Source organism: Papaver somniferum, unplaced genomic scaffold (genome assembly GCF_003573695.1).
Source record: "Papaver somniferum cultivar HN1 unplaced genomic scaffold, ASM357369v1 unplaced-scaffold_137, whole genome shotgun sequence".
NCBI lineage: Eukaryota > Viridiplantae > Streptophyta > Magnoliopsida > Ranunculales > Papaveraceae > Papaver > Papaver somniferum.
In genome coordinates, this window is record NW_020622934.1 from 23,345,964 (window position 1) to 23,363,272 (window position 17,309).

Below are 17,309 nucleotides of genomic sequence, written 5' to 3' on the forward strand. Positions count from 1 at the left end.
CTCTTATTTGGCTCATGTACTTTCTCCATCCATCATTTTCTCCTCTCGCTCTTTCTAGGTGAGTGGTTATTATCTGGGCATAGCAAACAAACTAACACCCTCACTGCAAAATCAAGTACACTATTAATAAATGAATAATAATTATAATCTCTGTCCATATGCCCAAAAGAAAAATATGCCCAAAAGAAAAACAAAATGAAAAAAATCTCAAAAAATCCCACTCTCCATATATATATATATATATATACACGGCCATCCATGTATTTTTGGAGAGCCATTCATGAGTGACTTCAACCACTCTTATATATTAACCAACCTTCCCACCACCTCTTTTTAGCACAGACTGACTACCAGCAGCATCTCTGTCCTAATCTCTAACCCCTTCACTTTTGTCCCCTTCTCCTCCTTCTCCCTCTTTAAGTTGTAGGTATAATTGTCTATATATCTCTTGGGTTCTGATTCTCGTTAGATAGATTGAGTTTAATCAAAACATGTCAGAAGACATGAGTTTGTCTGTTAATGGTCAGTCTCAGGTTCCTCCCGGTTTTAGGTTTCATCCTACCGAAGAAGAACTCCTACATTACTACTTGAAGAAGAAAGTTGCTTATGAAAAGATTGATTTGGATGTTATCAGAGATGTTGATCTTAATAAACTCGAACCATGGGATATTCAAGGTACGTAATTTCATTTACTCTTTCGACATCTTATATATATTCATTCATTCTGATGACTATGATCTTAATTAATTGAAATATATATATATGGGTATCGCTGCAGTGAAATGCAAAATTGGATCAACACCACAAAATGACTGGTACTTCTTCAGTCACAAAGACAAGAAATACCCAACCGGAACTCGAACAAACCGAGCAACCGCAGCCGGTTTCTGGAAAGCTACAGGGCGTGACAAAGTGATTTACAGTAGCTTCAAACGAATCGGTATGAGGAAAACCTTAGTTTTCTATAAAGGTAGAGCTCCTCACGGACAAAAATCAGATTGGATAATGCATGAGTACAGACTCGACGACAACGCTGTTGAATCTAACGTAAGTGATGTGTACAAACTCTATTTTCAACTTCTTGATATGGAGCTTTTTGTTTTAGTACTTTTTAGTTTAAGGTAATTGACTATATATAATGGCCGGCACTACTTTTGTCTTGTTTTGTTTATAGAGAACGAGAAAAAGTACTAAACCCTGACATATTGTTGTTCCTGCAATTCCAGGTATCATCTAATTCATTGATCGTAGAAGGAATTCAAGAAGAAGGATGGGTGGTCTGCCGTGTATTCAAAAAGAAAAACCATCAAAAATCTGTTGATGGACCAGTGAACAACAACAATTCTATCTCTTCGTCGTCAATGATGATATCAAAAACTCAATTATTGAATTCGACAAGTAGTAGTGATGGGGCTTTGGATCAGATTATTCATTATCTTGGAAGAACATGCAAACAAGAATCAGAAAATAATACGAGATTTCTTCGACAATTCGGGAGAGTTATTAATGACGGGGGAGTTATCAGCGACAGATTCATGCAACTACCAGCTTTAGAAAGCCCAACTACTTTACAATCATCATCATCACTTCATCATCATACCAGTAATAACAGAATTCTTGATCAAGAAATGGATAGTATAGTTTATGAATCTTCTATCATTTCAAATCAAAGTAATAACATTGATGAGCATATCTATGAACCAGCTGGTGGTTTGAGCGATTGGGCCGCTTTGGACTGTGTTGTTGCTTCTCATTTCAATAATAGTCAGTCTGAAACATCAAAACAATTTGCTGCTGCTTGTTTTTCCGATTCAAGCAGTCTAGGCGGGTTTTCTACTTCTGGCAATGAAAATCAAGAACTTGTTCATCATTATCAATCTCCGCCACAACAACATCAAATACGACAACTAGCAACAAGACCATCGTCGTCCATGTTTCAAACTTCTCACGTCATAGACTATAACAGCGAAATCGATCTCTGGAATTTCGCAGCAGGCAGCAACAGGTATTCGTCATCATCCATGACAGACCCACTTTGCAGCAGTCATGTGTCGAATCCTTCGACATAACAGAATCAACAACGTATATGGCTTTCAATACTATGTATCGTGATAGTAATGTATGGTTTGTAGCTTTTTTTTTCTCTATATATATACATATATAAGTCAAACTAATATACATAATAATAATGAAATAAAATACATTTTGATTGATTGAATAAGTAATACATATATATATATACTCCAAAACATTCTAAGCTGAGATTTCATTATCAATGGCATTATCTTAACCTACTCAATTATGTCTACCAATATTTAGTCCAAAGAATGTTGATATTATTATTTCAATAGGTTTTTTTGTTGTCGAGTGTGGACCTTGTAGTGTGGTGTGGTTTGTGTAATTAGTCGATCTCATTAATTACACCATCAACTAATATCTCATCATACCTTTAATTTCATTGCTATCATCAAAACTCATTAATTAAGAGGTTTTAATCACTAATTATTAAGGGGTTAAATGAATTGAACCAACACAATTTATGAATTGGCTCAAACATCAAGTTCAATTAGGCTCCGTCCTTGAAAAGATAAAAGATACGGCTCCTTGGTAGGTTTGGACCTACTAGCTAGAAAAGAAGAAGCAGATTCTTTAATCTCTTTTTTGCCTTGGGAAAGCCATACTTAATCTCTAGTAAGAACTCTGATATAAATCAAACGGAGTGTGGATCCACATAGCTGTGCTTGAAGCCCCCCGGACTGGGTTTACCGAGATAAACTCCTGTATTCTCTTTTGGTCATATCAGAATTTGGTGTCGATGAGTTTTCACTATCTCACTGATATCATCATCAGATGATTTTATCATTATACTACGGTGATGTAGTTCTGGTGCCATTTAATTGTTTCAGCTGAATCTCCTCTCCCAACTCCTTCACACCATCAGCTCCACATAGTGTGGGGAAATGGGGTCAAGCATTTTCGGCCTAGACCAGTTTCAACTCAAAATATGATTTGATTATTTACTTTTTTTAACGTAGGACCCATATCTCAAACACATCATGGGTGGTAGGGGTATATATGTATGTCAAATCTCAACCCTGTAAATGTAGTAATGATGGTGAATGTAAGAAATCAGATCAAATCTTTGTGTATCTCCATTTTATCTTTATTTGAAAAATGGTACATACTACATTTTAGTTAGAATATGAAAGCAACATAAACCATTAGAAAATAACTACTAGTACTATGTAGTAAAACCTAATCTTACGAGGAAGAAGATAACTAAAAACGTGACACACGACATAATAGTAAAAAAAAAAGTTAGAAGAACATCATTAGAGAAGAAACTAAACGTTTGTTAGTTATGACGCCACTATCGTTTATCATGATCATTTTTAAGTTCATATGTGCCTATCAGCAATCTTATTTTCTTTTGAATTTCTTCAGTCACCAAACACTCTTACCATCTGTCATTGTAATTTGAGTAATGGCTTGAAATAACTTGGCCAATACACGGTACATACATGTCACAGATATTTGTGCAATACACCGAATAATTTTGATCTGGCAGCTTCATGACCAACCATTTACACAGAATGCGATAATACTCACAGATATATATATGTCAAACGAAGTACATGTTTATACTTTTCTATATTGAATTGTGATGCTCCTTGATCAAAAATGTTTGATCAGTGCGCGAGCAAAACGTTTTCTCGACTTTCCATTTTGGTCTTATTAGATTACAACTTACTAGCCGACTGGTATTAAGAAGTCAAAATTGGTGGCGTGTGTCATTATAAGCCCTTAAACTGTAAAGCCTAACAACCAAATTCCAATAATGAAGCGTGGTTAACTGTATAAGAAATTAGAGGTACAATTAATTGAGGTAATATAGGTTGCAGTTATGCCTTGCAGTCCATATCATTTGCACCAGAATATGCACCAGAATTGACACAATGTATGTCGGGGTCATCTCATACATAATACATTTTAAAAGACCCGGGGAAAGCATTAAAAGAAGGTATTTTTTGTGTGTGCATCAAAGCAAAAATTATAAATAAAAATGCAACCACCGTACACAGAAACGTGAGACCATTGTGATACTATCCTAGTTTTCAAAAAATTAGTCCTCTAGTTTACAACATGTATTCGCCGAAAACACCGTAGTACAGTTATATAAAACTATTGGGGATGAATCGGATGATTCATGGGGGAAGCCAGCTTGAAGCATGTGTGTACAGTCGCACACCCAGCCCAGCTAAGCTAAGCTGGCTACGAAGCCTAAATTTTATGAAAACTTCGGCTCCTCTCCGGGAAGGAGACTAGTTACGTCAGTCTGAAACTCATTGGTATTAAATTTTTATTGACCAAAAAAACAATGTTATTTTATTATACTTTTATTTATTGTTTATGATTAGTAATGAATTTTTTTTTATTTGATCGTTAAAAAAATTAGGTGCTAGCTATTTATTGTTTTGATTATTTTATTATACTTTTATTTATTGTTTTTGATGGGTAATGAATTTGATTAATAATGATTTTTTTTTATTTGATCGGTAAAAATTCGGTGCCTCCCTGGAAGCTGAAATCAAGAAAACCTCCAAATAAATCCCATTTACCACAATTCCTTTCCCTGAAGTAATTTGTTGTTCCAATAGATATATAGTTTTTGGGACTTGATGGATCAAGAATAAAGTCAGTGATCATTCCATCTACACTAAAAATAGTACGAAATTCCTTTTCCATGACAAAGAAATTAAGGCACTCAATGGAGGCACTTAACCGTTGATAGAAACAAAGCCAAGATACTCAATAATAGAGAATCTCAACCGTGGCTCTGATGCCACTTGACGTCGTTATCGGGTTTCACATTCTTAGGGATAAAAACAGAAGTGATTGGAACAGAAAAATCAGATGATTGTGGGTACTCGATTTCAACAACACTAGAACTTTCTTCATTGTCGTTATTTTCTTCTTCTAAGATAGGTGGTAATTGTGAAATAATCTCATCGAATGTTTTTCTAAAATCTTCCAAAAGCTTCTCTTTAAAACCAGCAATAATCTCATCGAATTCTTTCAAAAAATCTGACTTTTTTTGCTCAATGCTATGTTGTATATTGTTTCGAAGCTAGCTAGCTAGTTTCGAACTCAGATTATTGATGTCATTACCCAGTAATTTTACAACTGCACTACCCGCATTTTAGTAACGAATTTTGTGGTGCTGATGAATACCGAGCTCACGTAGATGATATCATCCCAACTCTGACTATCAGTGTACTACTACTATACTACTGTTATTTCATCCTTTTTAGCAACACAGATTAACAGTCTCTAGAAAGTGTGAGTTCCTGTTACTGCACGTGCCTAAACATGACACATCACGAGTTCATCACCATGTCGAAGCCACAAGGCATGAAAGGTTTTGCCGACAGGGCCTACACGGAGAAGATGTTCTTGTTTGTCATAAAAGAAGTTATCATGCCCCATCAATTTCAAAGGTGAATACTAGAGTAGATGGTGTATGGTAAGAAGTTAAAAGAGTGTCAAATGTAATTGCTGTCAAGAAACGAAATCCTCATAATCATTTCAGGCAATTCAAAATCTTAGAGGAGTTACAATCACAAATATAAATTCGTTACGAATTATTTTATTTTAATTTGTTCTTGGAGGCATCTTATATAACACGCACTAATCCCCGAGACTCGTTAAATATCTGACCAGATTAAAGTATTTATTGTGAGAGTGGCCATCAGAAAATCATTATCAGGGTGTTAGTTGTAGGAAATTTCAATGTATTTCAATAGAGTTGGCAAATCCCTTATTAGTCGTGGGGAAGTTTGTCAAAATCTTTTAAAATCTCTGTTAGTGGTGAGAGATTTCTAGGGAGTTTCTAAAACTACCTCAAAATCTCTTAAACTCCCCTGTTAGTGGTGACAGATTTGATTAGAATCTCTTGAACTCCTTGTTAGTCGTAAAACACTAGAGTTATAGGGAGTTTACAATTTGGGGGAGTTTGAGGGAGTTTTATGATGTTTTTGTGCTTGGACCAAATCTCTCAAAAAACAAGAGATTTCGGGAGAGTTAGGGTTAAACTCCCCATAATTGTCTAGACTCTCATACACTCCCTCTAAATTCCTAGGGATTTAAATACATTAAAATCTCTCAAACTTTCCGACGACTAACCCCCTGTACAATTGTCAAGTTTATTTTTGGTTTCACCTATTTGCCACCCTCATTTTTCCTATTTACCACTCTCCTCAAAATTTCTAAAATAATTTTACTTTCCACTTTACTTTTTCCTATTTACCAGGTAAGTATTTACTATATTTTGGTTTCACCTATTGTCAAATATTTACTATATTTTGTGTTCTTCTCTGATGATCTTTGTTTTCATCAACCCTAAGTTGAAATTCTCTTCTATTAGTACATTATTATGTTTAAATTGATCATTTTTTTAGCTCTTATCAAATAACTTGTCGGGAATCAACGATTTAATTGACAAATAATCAATAAATCATTATTGTTCAAGATTCCACAATTAAAAACTGGGGCAAAATTTTCATCCCTTTCATAAACAAGATTGTGGTAATTTAACTGAAAAAACATAATCTTTTTGTAACTTCTTTCTCCATAATGCTGGGACAGCAACATTTGTTCTGTGCCAATCTTTCGACACCCTTTAACACATCCTTCCCAATATGAATCCATTTGAATCAGCTGAAGAAACTATTTGTAACCAAGAAAAAACGGATGAGACAATTCTAAATGGACTTAGTCGTTCATAATTCGACGATTACATCGGGCATGTCCTGAATTTTAATCGTCAAGACTACAACTGTCCTAAAACCTAGATGTGTCACTCGAATTTAGAAGACTACACAAATTACGCAAATTTAGTAGTGCATGCTATTAAAGTTAACTGCATATGAGTTAATTGAATCCATCCTTCAAACAAAATTCCTAAACAGTAAACGAACATGATAATTCATGTATTGTATATGACCTTGCTTATTGTCATTTTAATATAGCAGTTCTAATTGGTATCTTTTTTTTCTTCTTATAAACTCGTGATGCATCTCTTTCAACTGGTTTTGGTGGGAGAGACGGAGTAAAAAAAATGGTGGAAGAGATGGATCAGAAGAAGATACTGGCGAGGGATTGATTGGTGGCTCGAGGTATTTAGCATATATGAAAAAATACATGGGTGGCAAATATGATAATGGGGATGACAATTAATGAGAGTGGTAAATAGGAAAAATGAGGGTGACAAACAGGTGAAACCTACTTGGCCATCGGTCTAAGTTAAAACACTTTATTACCGTATAAAATAAAATTATTACAAATACAAATAACTAGAAAATTCAAAGTTAGGTAAGTGGGACATAAAATTGTAACTTTACAAAAATTGTTCGAGGTAGGTTACATCACTTGTAGTTTGACAACTTATTAATAACAACCAGTAGTTGTGACTTGTGAGTAAAAGATAAAGAGAGGAAAATATGTATTATTTTTCATCATTTCGTGATTATTACAAACTTTTTTTCTAAACCAGAGAGACTGAACCCTCTTGTGCATCAAATCTCTACCTATATGTGATTTGATTAAAAGTTCATCACCTTTTTTTTGTTAACTTTAATTTCCTTATCCTTTGGTGTTCTTCTGTCTGCAGAAGACTATATGTACTCCCTCTAGCTATTTGGTCCCTATAGAAATTTCCATTGTCAACTCGATCGAGTCGTTCTTTTTGTATACGTTTATTCGAGAATTATCATGTCATGACACAATTTAAAGTATATTATAAATATCATATACTGCTGCATATATCTGCATAATGCTCATAGATATCAGATGAACTAACAGCCGTGTCACTGAGCATCCGATGAACTTACAGTACTGGCGAGTAAAATCAATGACAACCAATAATTTCCATTCCTGGTCGTTTTATTTATCCTTGTGTATTTATCTATTTTTAGGTTTTTATTTTTACTAGTTTTCTATTTTTACTATTTTTTTGTTTTGATACAGAAAAAAAAATAAAAAATTATTGCAACGACTAATTACGAAGAAAAAAGGCACGCAGGCCAGAAAAGAAAATAAAGTAATTAAATGAATAATAGTTTGAACCATGGCCTTCTATTGCATTCAAGAGGTGAGGCCTACCAAAGAATCTATCATACCAGGTTGAAGAGACCCAATGCTTGGACATGGCATCAGCAGTAAAATTAGCTTCGCAAAAAGTATCACGGAACATAATACCGTCGTACGGAGGGCAGACCCTTTACCATCCGAATTTGGACCACCTAGGAAACATTTACACACTTAAAAGCTGCAATTGCACTTGAAGAATCCGACACCACAATGATCCTAGATACATTCCAATGAACGAAGACCTCAGCCACGTAGCAACTTTGAATACCCAAGCCAATGACCTGAGCACTTAAACAATCTATAATCTGATGCACCAATGATGTTGCCTAGACAGCGTAACCTGGATATCCCCTCGCAGCACCATCAGAATACACGCCAATGGCCTGAGTAACTAGGAATCTACAATCTGAAGCATTAACACGTTGCCTAGACTGCCAGACGTGGATTACCCCTTGCAGCACCACAGCACACCATAATCTGGTGATCTGCTCATCTTAATGAGGAGACCATTTGCACTCAATAGGTTACAAGTGTTCGAGTCCTCACTTTCGAATATCAAAATAAGCAAGAATTTCCAAATCTTCTCAAGTATTGTGCATATGCCACTTCAATCTAATAAAGTTATCATGAATCATCAAATCCACCTTGATTTTGATATTAAGGCACTTTTGCACCATCAAAAGCAATGGCATTGTGCAGTTTACATAGTTCAGCTCTAACCACTAGGTAGGTTGTTACCCACAGATCATGAAACATTTTCTGAACCAAAGAATATAATCCAAATTCTCTATTTTCCACATTACTTTGAGAACTCACAGAACCAAAGAATATAATCCAGAGTCTCTATTTTCTGATTGCAAAGATGGCATTTGAAGCAATTGGAATACCAATCTCCTTCATTCTAACCTGGGTTGCACAACATTGCTTCTTCAGTAACTTCTGATTTCGAGCAGCCAGAGTTGGATGAATTTCCTTTCTCCACAGCGTATAAGTACTTGCAAGCAAAGCATGAGGTTCCATGATATGATGTGCTGCATATTTGACAGTGAGGATAATTATGATGCCAGCATTTTGATTTATAGGCATATATGTAATGCATTTACAAAGGCCTAACAGTATTCCTTTTACGAACAATGCCATTAAGAATGAGAAGCCAGTCTAAAACAAGAACACCAGAAGACTTCAGCATATCACACCAACACTTCCATCAAAAATCTATAGGTATTATACAATTAAAGAGTTCCGGTTTACTAGGTTCAACAGCATTTTGACTATGATTAGGTCTATCATAAGGTTACAGGAGCATAAGATCATTTGTACAGAAAAAATTGATAAACTTCATACAAAGATCTAACTTGATTGGTTGAATTTCGTGATTGACGATGATATATAGAGAGCTTAATTGAATTCTAAGTATGGTAATGAACACCCTAATCAATCATACTGATGCAGGGGTAACCCATCACATACCCTCTCAAAATTTGACTTCCTTTGATTTCACAACAGAAATTCAGACATCTCGTAAAGTAAACCTATATAGATAAGCTTAGTGATGATAAAGCATGCACCAACTATTATGACATAAATTCTTCATGTACATCAAAGGTGTCAATTTTCATTTCATACCAACAAACGAAACATAAACAAGCATACAAGTAAAACATTGAAGAGAGGCACCAACTAAACAAAAAAAAAGAAAAACCACATATGTATCTATAATGAGTTCTCGACTCCTCAAACCCTTCATGTCAGAAGCAGCTCTTGGATATTCAACTGATCTTGGAATACCTTCAACTCAGGAGCTTCTTCTTCAAATGGTTTCAAAAACCTGTCTGAAAAGGCCTTATCTGTCGTTACAGAGAGTAAGGTCAGAAAAGCTTTTACCTTAATCAAACCCTTGGAGACTAAAATTATGATAACAGAGCACCTAAGAATAATCCTTCCCCACAAGCTGTTATGTAAAATCACTGGGGTTTCAGCAATACTCAATGAATCATAAGTCATAACCCATTTCATTCACAAGGAAATTCATGGTTGGTGAGAGTCTATTACGAAAACTTGTTTCAAGTCTCAAGACATCAAACATATTTGCAGATCCAAAATTAAAGCATACAGAAGAAAAATATATAGTTATTAACTAGATAGATTCCAATGTAAGTAAAGCAAAAAAAGTTACTACACCTATAAATCCCTTGCAGTCACTTGCAAAAAAAGTTACTGCACCTAGAAATTATGTTTTCAATGCCAGCAGTTCGGTTTTGCAACATATAAAAGCATACAAAAAAAGAAGCTTAAGAGCTTCCCAACAAATAAATTGTAAGCATTCAAACAAGTAACTAATTTGATTCTTGGACGGGTCTCATTTTGATTCTTGCCAATACAAAAAGAGCTTGATTGGAGCATAAATAAGCTCATAAAACTTATGAGCCTACAAAAAAACTGAAAATATCCCTTTCCTAAAATGCCAGTTCGTGCTGTTCTCCATTTGTTGAAATTTGAAATACAGAAGTTTTAGATAAACTAAGAGTTGGTTGAATGCATATATATACCTTTGCTGTCAATCAATATAAACTGTCAATAAACTAAATAGACCCAGGGAAAGCCAAACGTAAATTGTAATTGGAAAATTTCAGATTATCTACAGGAATGTTCACATCTTCCTAGTTTGATTTAGAAGCAGTGAATTGTTGATTTACCTACAATAGTTCAGGAACTTGTATCTCATAGAAAACAAAATTGCTTCTAGTCTTTGGTTGTTGTATTTAGGATACTCCTACTACTACTCCAGCATATCCTGGAAAACCAAATTGCATGATACTAGGAGATACAGAGACTACTATTTCTAACTATTCTAGTAGAGACCGAGATAATTTCATGGGCAAGCTCCCGCACAGGGATGATACTGGGCATGTGCAAAGCTAGCATTATGAAATCCTCTTTATCTTAGAATTTGTGTGTGTTCCGAGAGGGTTGGGAAATGGTGATGATATCATGAAGAACATTTTAAGAGGGAATTACCTTTCCCAGAGAAATCTTTGTATAATTGAGCTGTGACATCAACATCAGCCAACAATTTCTTATGAGAGTTCTTTGACCTGAAGGAGACAAAGAGAGTTCGTCAGATTAGTAAGTTAACTAGATTAAGAGGAAAGACTGACATAAATTATAATTCGTAAATTTCCATGTTCACATCTCCTGAATTGATTAAGAAGTCGTAGATTGTTAACTATGATTTACCTTCAATAGTTCAGGAGCTTCTTGCTCATACTTGCTGACAAACTTGCCTAGGAAAGACTCCTTACCCATATGCAAAATTGTTTGTAAGAAAATTTTATCCTTTATCAGACCCCTCAGCTGTTGAAATTCGGTGAACAGGAAGCCTCCGTATAATCGTCTTCTCCAAGAGATAATGCAAAATCATTGGGCATCTGGCAATACGATTCACAAGGTAATCCATTGTCATCGTAATCTTCTTCTCGGAGTGCTTCAAACACTACGGATGTAACATAAATGCATTTTGAATTTGAGCTTCTGACCAACCCCATTTCCTCGCTGTGATTGCCTGAATAGCACTAAGCAATGCAGTTTTGTAATGCCCAAAACCCATACCCATAACCTCTTGTGACATGTCCTTAAATTTACTAGTGCTTATCATCAGTGATGTCGGTTGGTTGATTAGAAACTTGACATTATTTTGATTGAGCGACACCTTCATCTCTCAAAACCTGTATGTTGAGCTTCACTTTCTCAATTTGTTACATAGGAGGAAACCTTGTTCATTGGAGAACCGCAAATCTGTATCCATCAGTACCAACAATGTTCATGATGAAATTGGAAAAAATATGAATTATAAGGTTTTCTAAACTTCTATATAGGATATCTGGGTCAGTAGATAAAGACATTGACAAGTTCAAGTACAGAGACCTCTTTAGAATTGAAATAATCGGATTTGGGTTAAAGGGTTTTATAACTAGCAAATGAAAGGATCCATAAGCTCAAGCAAAGTGACAAATAGAATCTGGATTTGATGTGGTTTTGAAATTGAAAAAAATCTAACCTTGATAGGAATAAGGAAAGAAGCGTTCTGTAGAGAAAGGGGTTCCAAATCTCCTCCATTGATGATCCGATTCCGAATAAAAGTATAAAGAACGAAATACTGATACGGAAAAATGAAAATAAATTATTAGGGTTTTAGAATCGCACTTACAGGTCTCGGCCGAGTTCACTTGGTGGAGAGAGAGAGGAAACGAATTCTGATGGTGAGTGTTTGGCAAAATTCAAAGGATATATCCGGGCAAGAGAATGGGCCTGGATATGGGCCCTAAGGTGTGGCTGCTTCTAGGGTTTTCCCTTGGCCATCTCCTTACAGGGTAATCCAACCCTTCATAACCTTTCCATATGTATTCATGAAAACATCATAGCCGTCCAGATGCCTTATAAGAAGAAAGTGGTGTCCTCTTTTTCTTTTCTCGGTGAAAGAAAAACAATCTCTAACCCTAAATATCAACAGCCAGATCTACTCTCTTTTGTTCGTCTTCATGGTCCATCAACAGTGGAAACAAAAACATTCACTACATGTGAGCTATGTTGAATTCCTCATTTGGTTCCACCATTTTTTTAGATTGTTTTCTTGAGTGAAATGAGTGGTGTTGAGCTGGCATCTCTAGGTTTTTTGAGGTGTTTTCCGATTCGGTTCTTCATTGGGCTCTCCTGAACAAGGAAGTTCAACGAGATACAGAGGCTGTATAATCTTCCCAATCTTAATTTTCCCCGCTGTTCTCTTCTTTTGCTCTTACAGATAAGGGACAGCTTTTTTCACCATATAATTGTTTTTCTTTTCAAAGTGAAGATTTAATTTTTGTATTAGTTAATACATCTGTCACCAGTACTCTTTATTGAAGTGTGAAAATCAAAGTTTGTATGTGAATGTGAATAATCATAATTGAAGATTAATTTTAGGTTGTTAAATACATTTATATTTGTTACTTATTGTCCACGCAGTTTCAGACTGACAGTGGCACCACCCAATATTGTATCCACGACCCTAAAAATCAAAAATCTCTTTTATAAGACATGATTTGTTTCAGGAGCATAGTGTTGCACAACCATTCAAAATTTTATCGAATTCCTCATTCTATCATTTGCAAGTCCAGTGCAACTCTGCAGTTCATTATATGCAACAAAAAAGAAGGGGAGAGGAAAAGCCCATAGAGTGGAATGGGGAGATAAATCTAAAACCTGCATCAGAATTTATCCTTAGCAAGTCCAACACAACCCTGCAGTTATTATTCGATAAGCTTCTTCATTATCAATTACCGAGTAGTTATCTGGGAACTATTCAAGGAATGCAAATAAATGGATCAAATTCTACATAAGCTGAATGGCCAAACAGAGTTTTGTCACTAGCGTCACGACCATACAGATAAGGTTATCAATGATGGTGTTGGAACATGTTAAACCATCTAGTATGCTGCATTGGTGGTTCCCTTTTGGAATGGATCAGTTGCCTAACATTTTACTAGTTACCATACCAAACTACACTTTTCTTATACCGGGCATCACATAAGGTTTTGACTGATACAGGGGCAACCCATCACATAACCTCTAAAAAATTGACTTCCTTGGGAATCACAACAGAAATTCAGGCATCTGGTAAAGTAGTTCAAGACAGATAAGCTTAGTGATGATAGAGCATATAACTATGGTGACATAAATTCTTCATGCAAATCAAAGATAAAACAATTTTCATTTCGGAACCAACAAAACAAACATAAACAAGCATAATATAACAAAAATGTTAAAGAGGGGCACCAACTGAACAAAGAAAGAGAAAGTACATACCTGTAATGAGTTATCAACTCCTCAAACCCTTCGTGTCAGTAGCAGCTCTCGGATATTCAACTCATCTTGGAATACCTTCATCAATTCAGGAGCTTCTTGTTCATATGGTCTCAAGAACCTGTCCGGGAAGGACTTACCTGTCATTACAGAAAGTAACGTCAGAAAAACTTTTACCTTAACCAAACCCTTGGAGACTAAAATTATGATAACAGAGCACCCAGGAATAATCCTTCCTACAAGCTGTTATGTAAAATCACCAGGATTTCAGCAATATACTCAATGAATAATAAGTCATAATCCATTTCAATCACAGGGAAATTTATTGTTGGTGAGAGTCTATTACAAAAACTCGTTTCAAGTCACAACACATCAATAGTTTAACATATTTGCAGATCACCAAAAATTAGAGCATAGAGAAGAATAATGAATAGTTACTAACTAGATTCATAGAATCCAATGTGAGTAAAGCAAAAAAGTTACTGCACCTAAAAATCCCTTGCAGTCACTTGCAAAAAAGGTACTGCACCTAGAAATTATGCTTTCAATGCCAGAAGTTCGGTTTTCCAATAAAAAAAGCATACAAAATGAAGCTTAGGAGCTTCCCAACAAATACATTGTAAGTATTCGAACAAGTAACTAAATTGATTCTTGGACCTAGAAATTAAGTAAAGCAAAAAAGTTACTGCACCTAGAAATCCCTTGTAGTCACTTGCAAAAGAGTTACTGCACCTACAAATTATGTTTCAGTGCCAATAGTTCGGTTTGCAAACATGCAAAAGCATACAAAAAAAGAAGCTTAAGAGCTTCCCAACAAATAAATTGTAAGCATTCAAACAAGTAACTAATTTGATTCTTGGACGGGTCTCATTTGATTCTTGCTAATACAAAGAGAGCTTCATTGAAGCCTAAATAAGCTCATAAAACTTATGAACAACACAACAAAGAGAAAATACCTCTTTCCTAAATGCCAATTCGTGTTGTTCTACAGCTGAAATTCGTTCATTGAATACAGAAGTTCTACATAAACTAAGAGTTGGTTGAATGCATAAAGCAACTGCGCCATGCAGATGTATATACCTTTGTTGTCAATCAATATGCACTTCCTAATTTGATTTACAAGCAGTGAATTGTTTAACTACGGTTTACCTTCAACAGTTCAGGAGCTTGTTGCCCGTAGAAAACCAAATAGCTTCTAGTCTTTAGGGTACTCCTACTGCTACTCTCCAGCATATCATAGCAAACCAAATTGCATGATACTAGGAGTTATCTATCTATCTAGTAGAGACAGGGATAATATCATGGGCAAGCTCCCGAACAGGGATGACACTAGGAATGTGCAAAGCTAGCATTACGCAATTCTCTTTTGTGAGGGTTCCGAGAGGGTTGTAAAATGATGAACATAGCATGAGGTAAACTTTAAGAGGAATTACCTTTCCCAGATAAATTTTGTGAAAGTATAATTGAGCTGTTACATCTACATCAGGCAAAAATTTCTCATGAAAGTTCTTTGACCTGAAGGAGACATAAAGAACAGTTAGTAAGTGATATAGGTTAAGAGGAAAGACTAACATAAATTATAATTTGTAAATTTCCATGTTCACATCTCCTGAATTGATTAAGAAATACTAGATTGTTAACTATGATTTACCTTCAAAAGTTCAGGAGCTTCTTGCTCAAACTTGCTGACAAGCTTGCCTAGGAAAGACTCCTTACCCATATGCAAAATTGTTTGTAAGAAAATTGTATCCTTTATCAGACCCTTATCTGTTGAAATTCGGTGAACAGAAGCCTTGGTATAATGCCAAATCATTGAAGCTATAATGCCAAATCATTGGGCATCTGGCACTGGCAATACGCATTTGATTCACAAGGTAACGCATTGTCATCGATATCTTCTTCTCAGAGTGCTTCATACACTACCGATGTAACATAAATGCATTTTGAATTTGAGCTTCTGACCAACCCCATACTTGATGACGAACTTGTCTAAGACCCATATGCAAAATTGTATATAAGGCGAATTTATCCTTTATAAGACCCTTAGCTGTCAAAATCGTACATAAATGCAATTTGAATTTGAGCTTCTGACCAACCCCATTTCTTCAGTTTTGTTTCCCAGGTAGATTTAGAATAGCACTAAGAAATGCAGTTCTGTAAGGATCAAAACCTATACCCTTAATCTCTTGTGCAATGTCCTTAAATTTGATAGTGCTTATCATCAGCAATGTCGGTCGGTTGATTAGATACTTGACAATATTTGATTGAGGGACACCTTCATCTCTCAAAACCTGTATGTTGAGCTTCACTTTCTCAATTAGTTATATAGGAGGAAACCTTGTTCATCGAATTGAAATAATCAGATTTGGGTTAAAGGGTTTTATGAGTAACAAATAGAATCTGCATCTGATGTGGTTTTGAAATTGAAAAAAAATCTAACCTTGATAGGAAAAAGGAAAAGAAGGGTTTTGTTGAGAAAGGGGTTCCAAATCTCCTCCTTCGATGATCCTATTCCGAATCAAAGTATTACATAAAGAACGAAGTATTGATACAGAAAATGAAAATAAATTATTAGGGTTTTTGAGGCACTTACAGATCTTGATCGAGTTGTTCATTTGGTTGAGAGAGGATATGAAATGAATTCTGGTGGTGAGTGTTGGCAAAATTCAAAGGATATATCCGGGCATGGGCCTGCATACAGGCCCTAAGGTGTGGCTACTTCTAGGGTTTGCCCTTAGCCATCTCCTTACAGGGTAATCCAACCCTTCAAACCCTGCCACTTAAAACATCATAGCCGTCTATAACTGATACTTCATCGGCCAGTTACCTTATAAGATGGAAGCGGTGCGGTTACGATGTGGTCTGGCCACATATTTTGAGCATGTGATTTCTTTTCTTTTTTTGACACGTATCATAAAGTAGAAAACAAAGTCCAAAACAGTGTTATCACACAATTATTTAAGAAACCTGTTATAGGGGCTTCAAACATTGGGTTTTGAGGGATCACAACATGACAAATCGGGTTATGGAATAGCAATCAACAAAATCCTATATCCACCTATGTTTTGTAATGGCTAAAATACCCTCCATGAATTATAAAATTAAATTTATTATCTTCTCCTTCTCTTTTCATTCATAAATCATGATGAAGATGATGATCATATACAAAAAAACTAAATCTATTATCTTATCCTTTTCTTTTCATTCATAAATCATGATGAAGATGGTGATCATAAAAAAGCCATATCATTCTTGTTTCTCTATTCTTCTTCTCCGTGGCGATGAAGATGACGATCACAAAAGAAAAAACTAAGAAAACCCAT

The 17,309-nt window shown here is 35.4% G+C and overlaps 1 protein-coding gene and 1 long non-coding RNA gene across 10 annotated transcripts; one reads left to right on the forward strand and one right to left on the reverse strand.

The window, feature by feature from the left end:
• The first annotated feature begins 268 nt into the window (after positions 1 to 268).
• Positions 269 to 2,218, forward strand: LOC113334356 (NAC domain-containing protein 43-like). The gene is made up of 3 exons (XM_026580628.1): positions 269 to 675; positions 779 to 1,047; positions 1,227 to 2,218. The coding sequence occupies exons 1-3, from the start codon at positions 492 to 494 to the stop codon at positions 2,067 to 2,069; spliced, it is 1,296 nt and encodes a 431-aa protein (XP_026436413.1). The 5' UTR covers positions 269 to 491; the 3' UTR covers positions 2,070 to 2,218.
• A 6,557-nt stretch (positions 2,219 to 8,775) lies between these two features.
• Positions 8,776 to 16,635, reverse strand: LOC113334744. Of its 9 annotated transcripts, XR_003352934.1 has the most exons (8): positions 16,580 to 16,635; positions 16,427 to 16,494; positions 15,638 to 16,277; positions 15,420 to 15,501; positions 12,206 to 14,126; positions 11,386 to 11,943; positions 11,167 to 11,243; positions 8,776 to 9,995 (listed from the first exon to the last, which is right to left on the reverse strand). It is a non-coding gene; the product is annotated as an uncharacterized LOC113334744 (long non-coding RNA). The 9 variants fall into 9 exon arrangements; XR_003352928.1 differs by having other exon boundaries at positions 15,638 to 16,494; XR_003352933.1 differs by having other exon boundaries at positions 16,427 to 16,616.
• Positions 16,636 to 17,309: the final 674 nt, after the last annotated feature.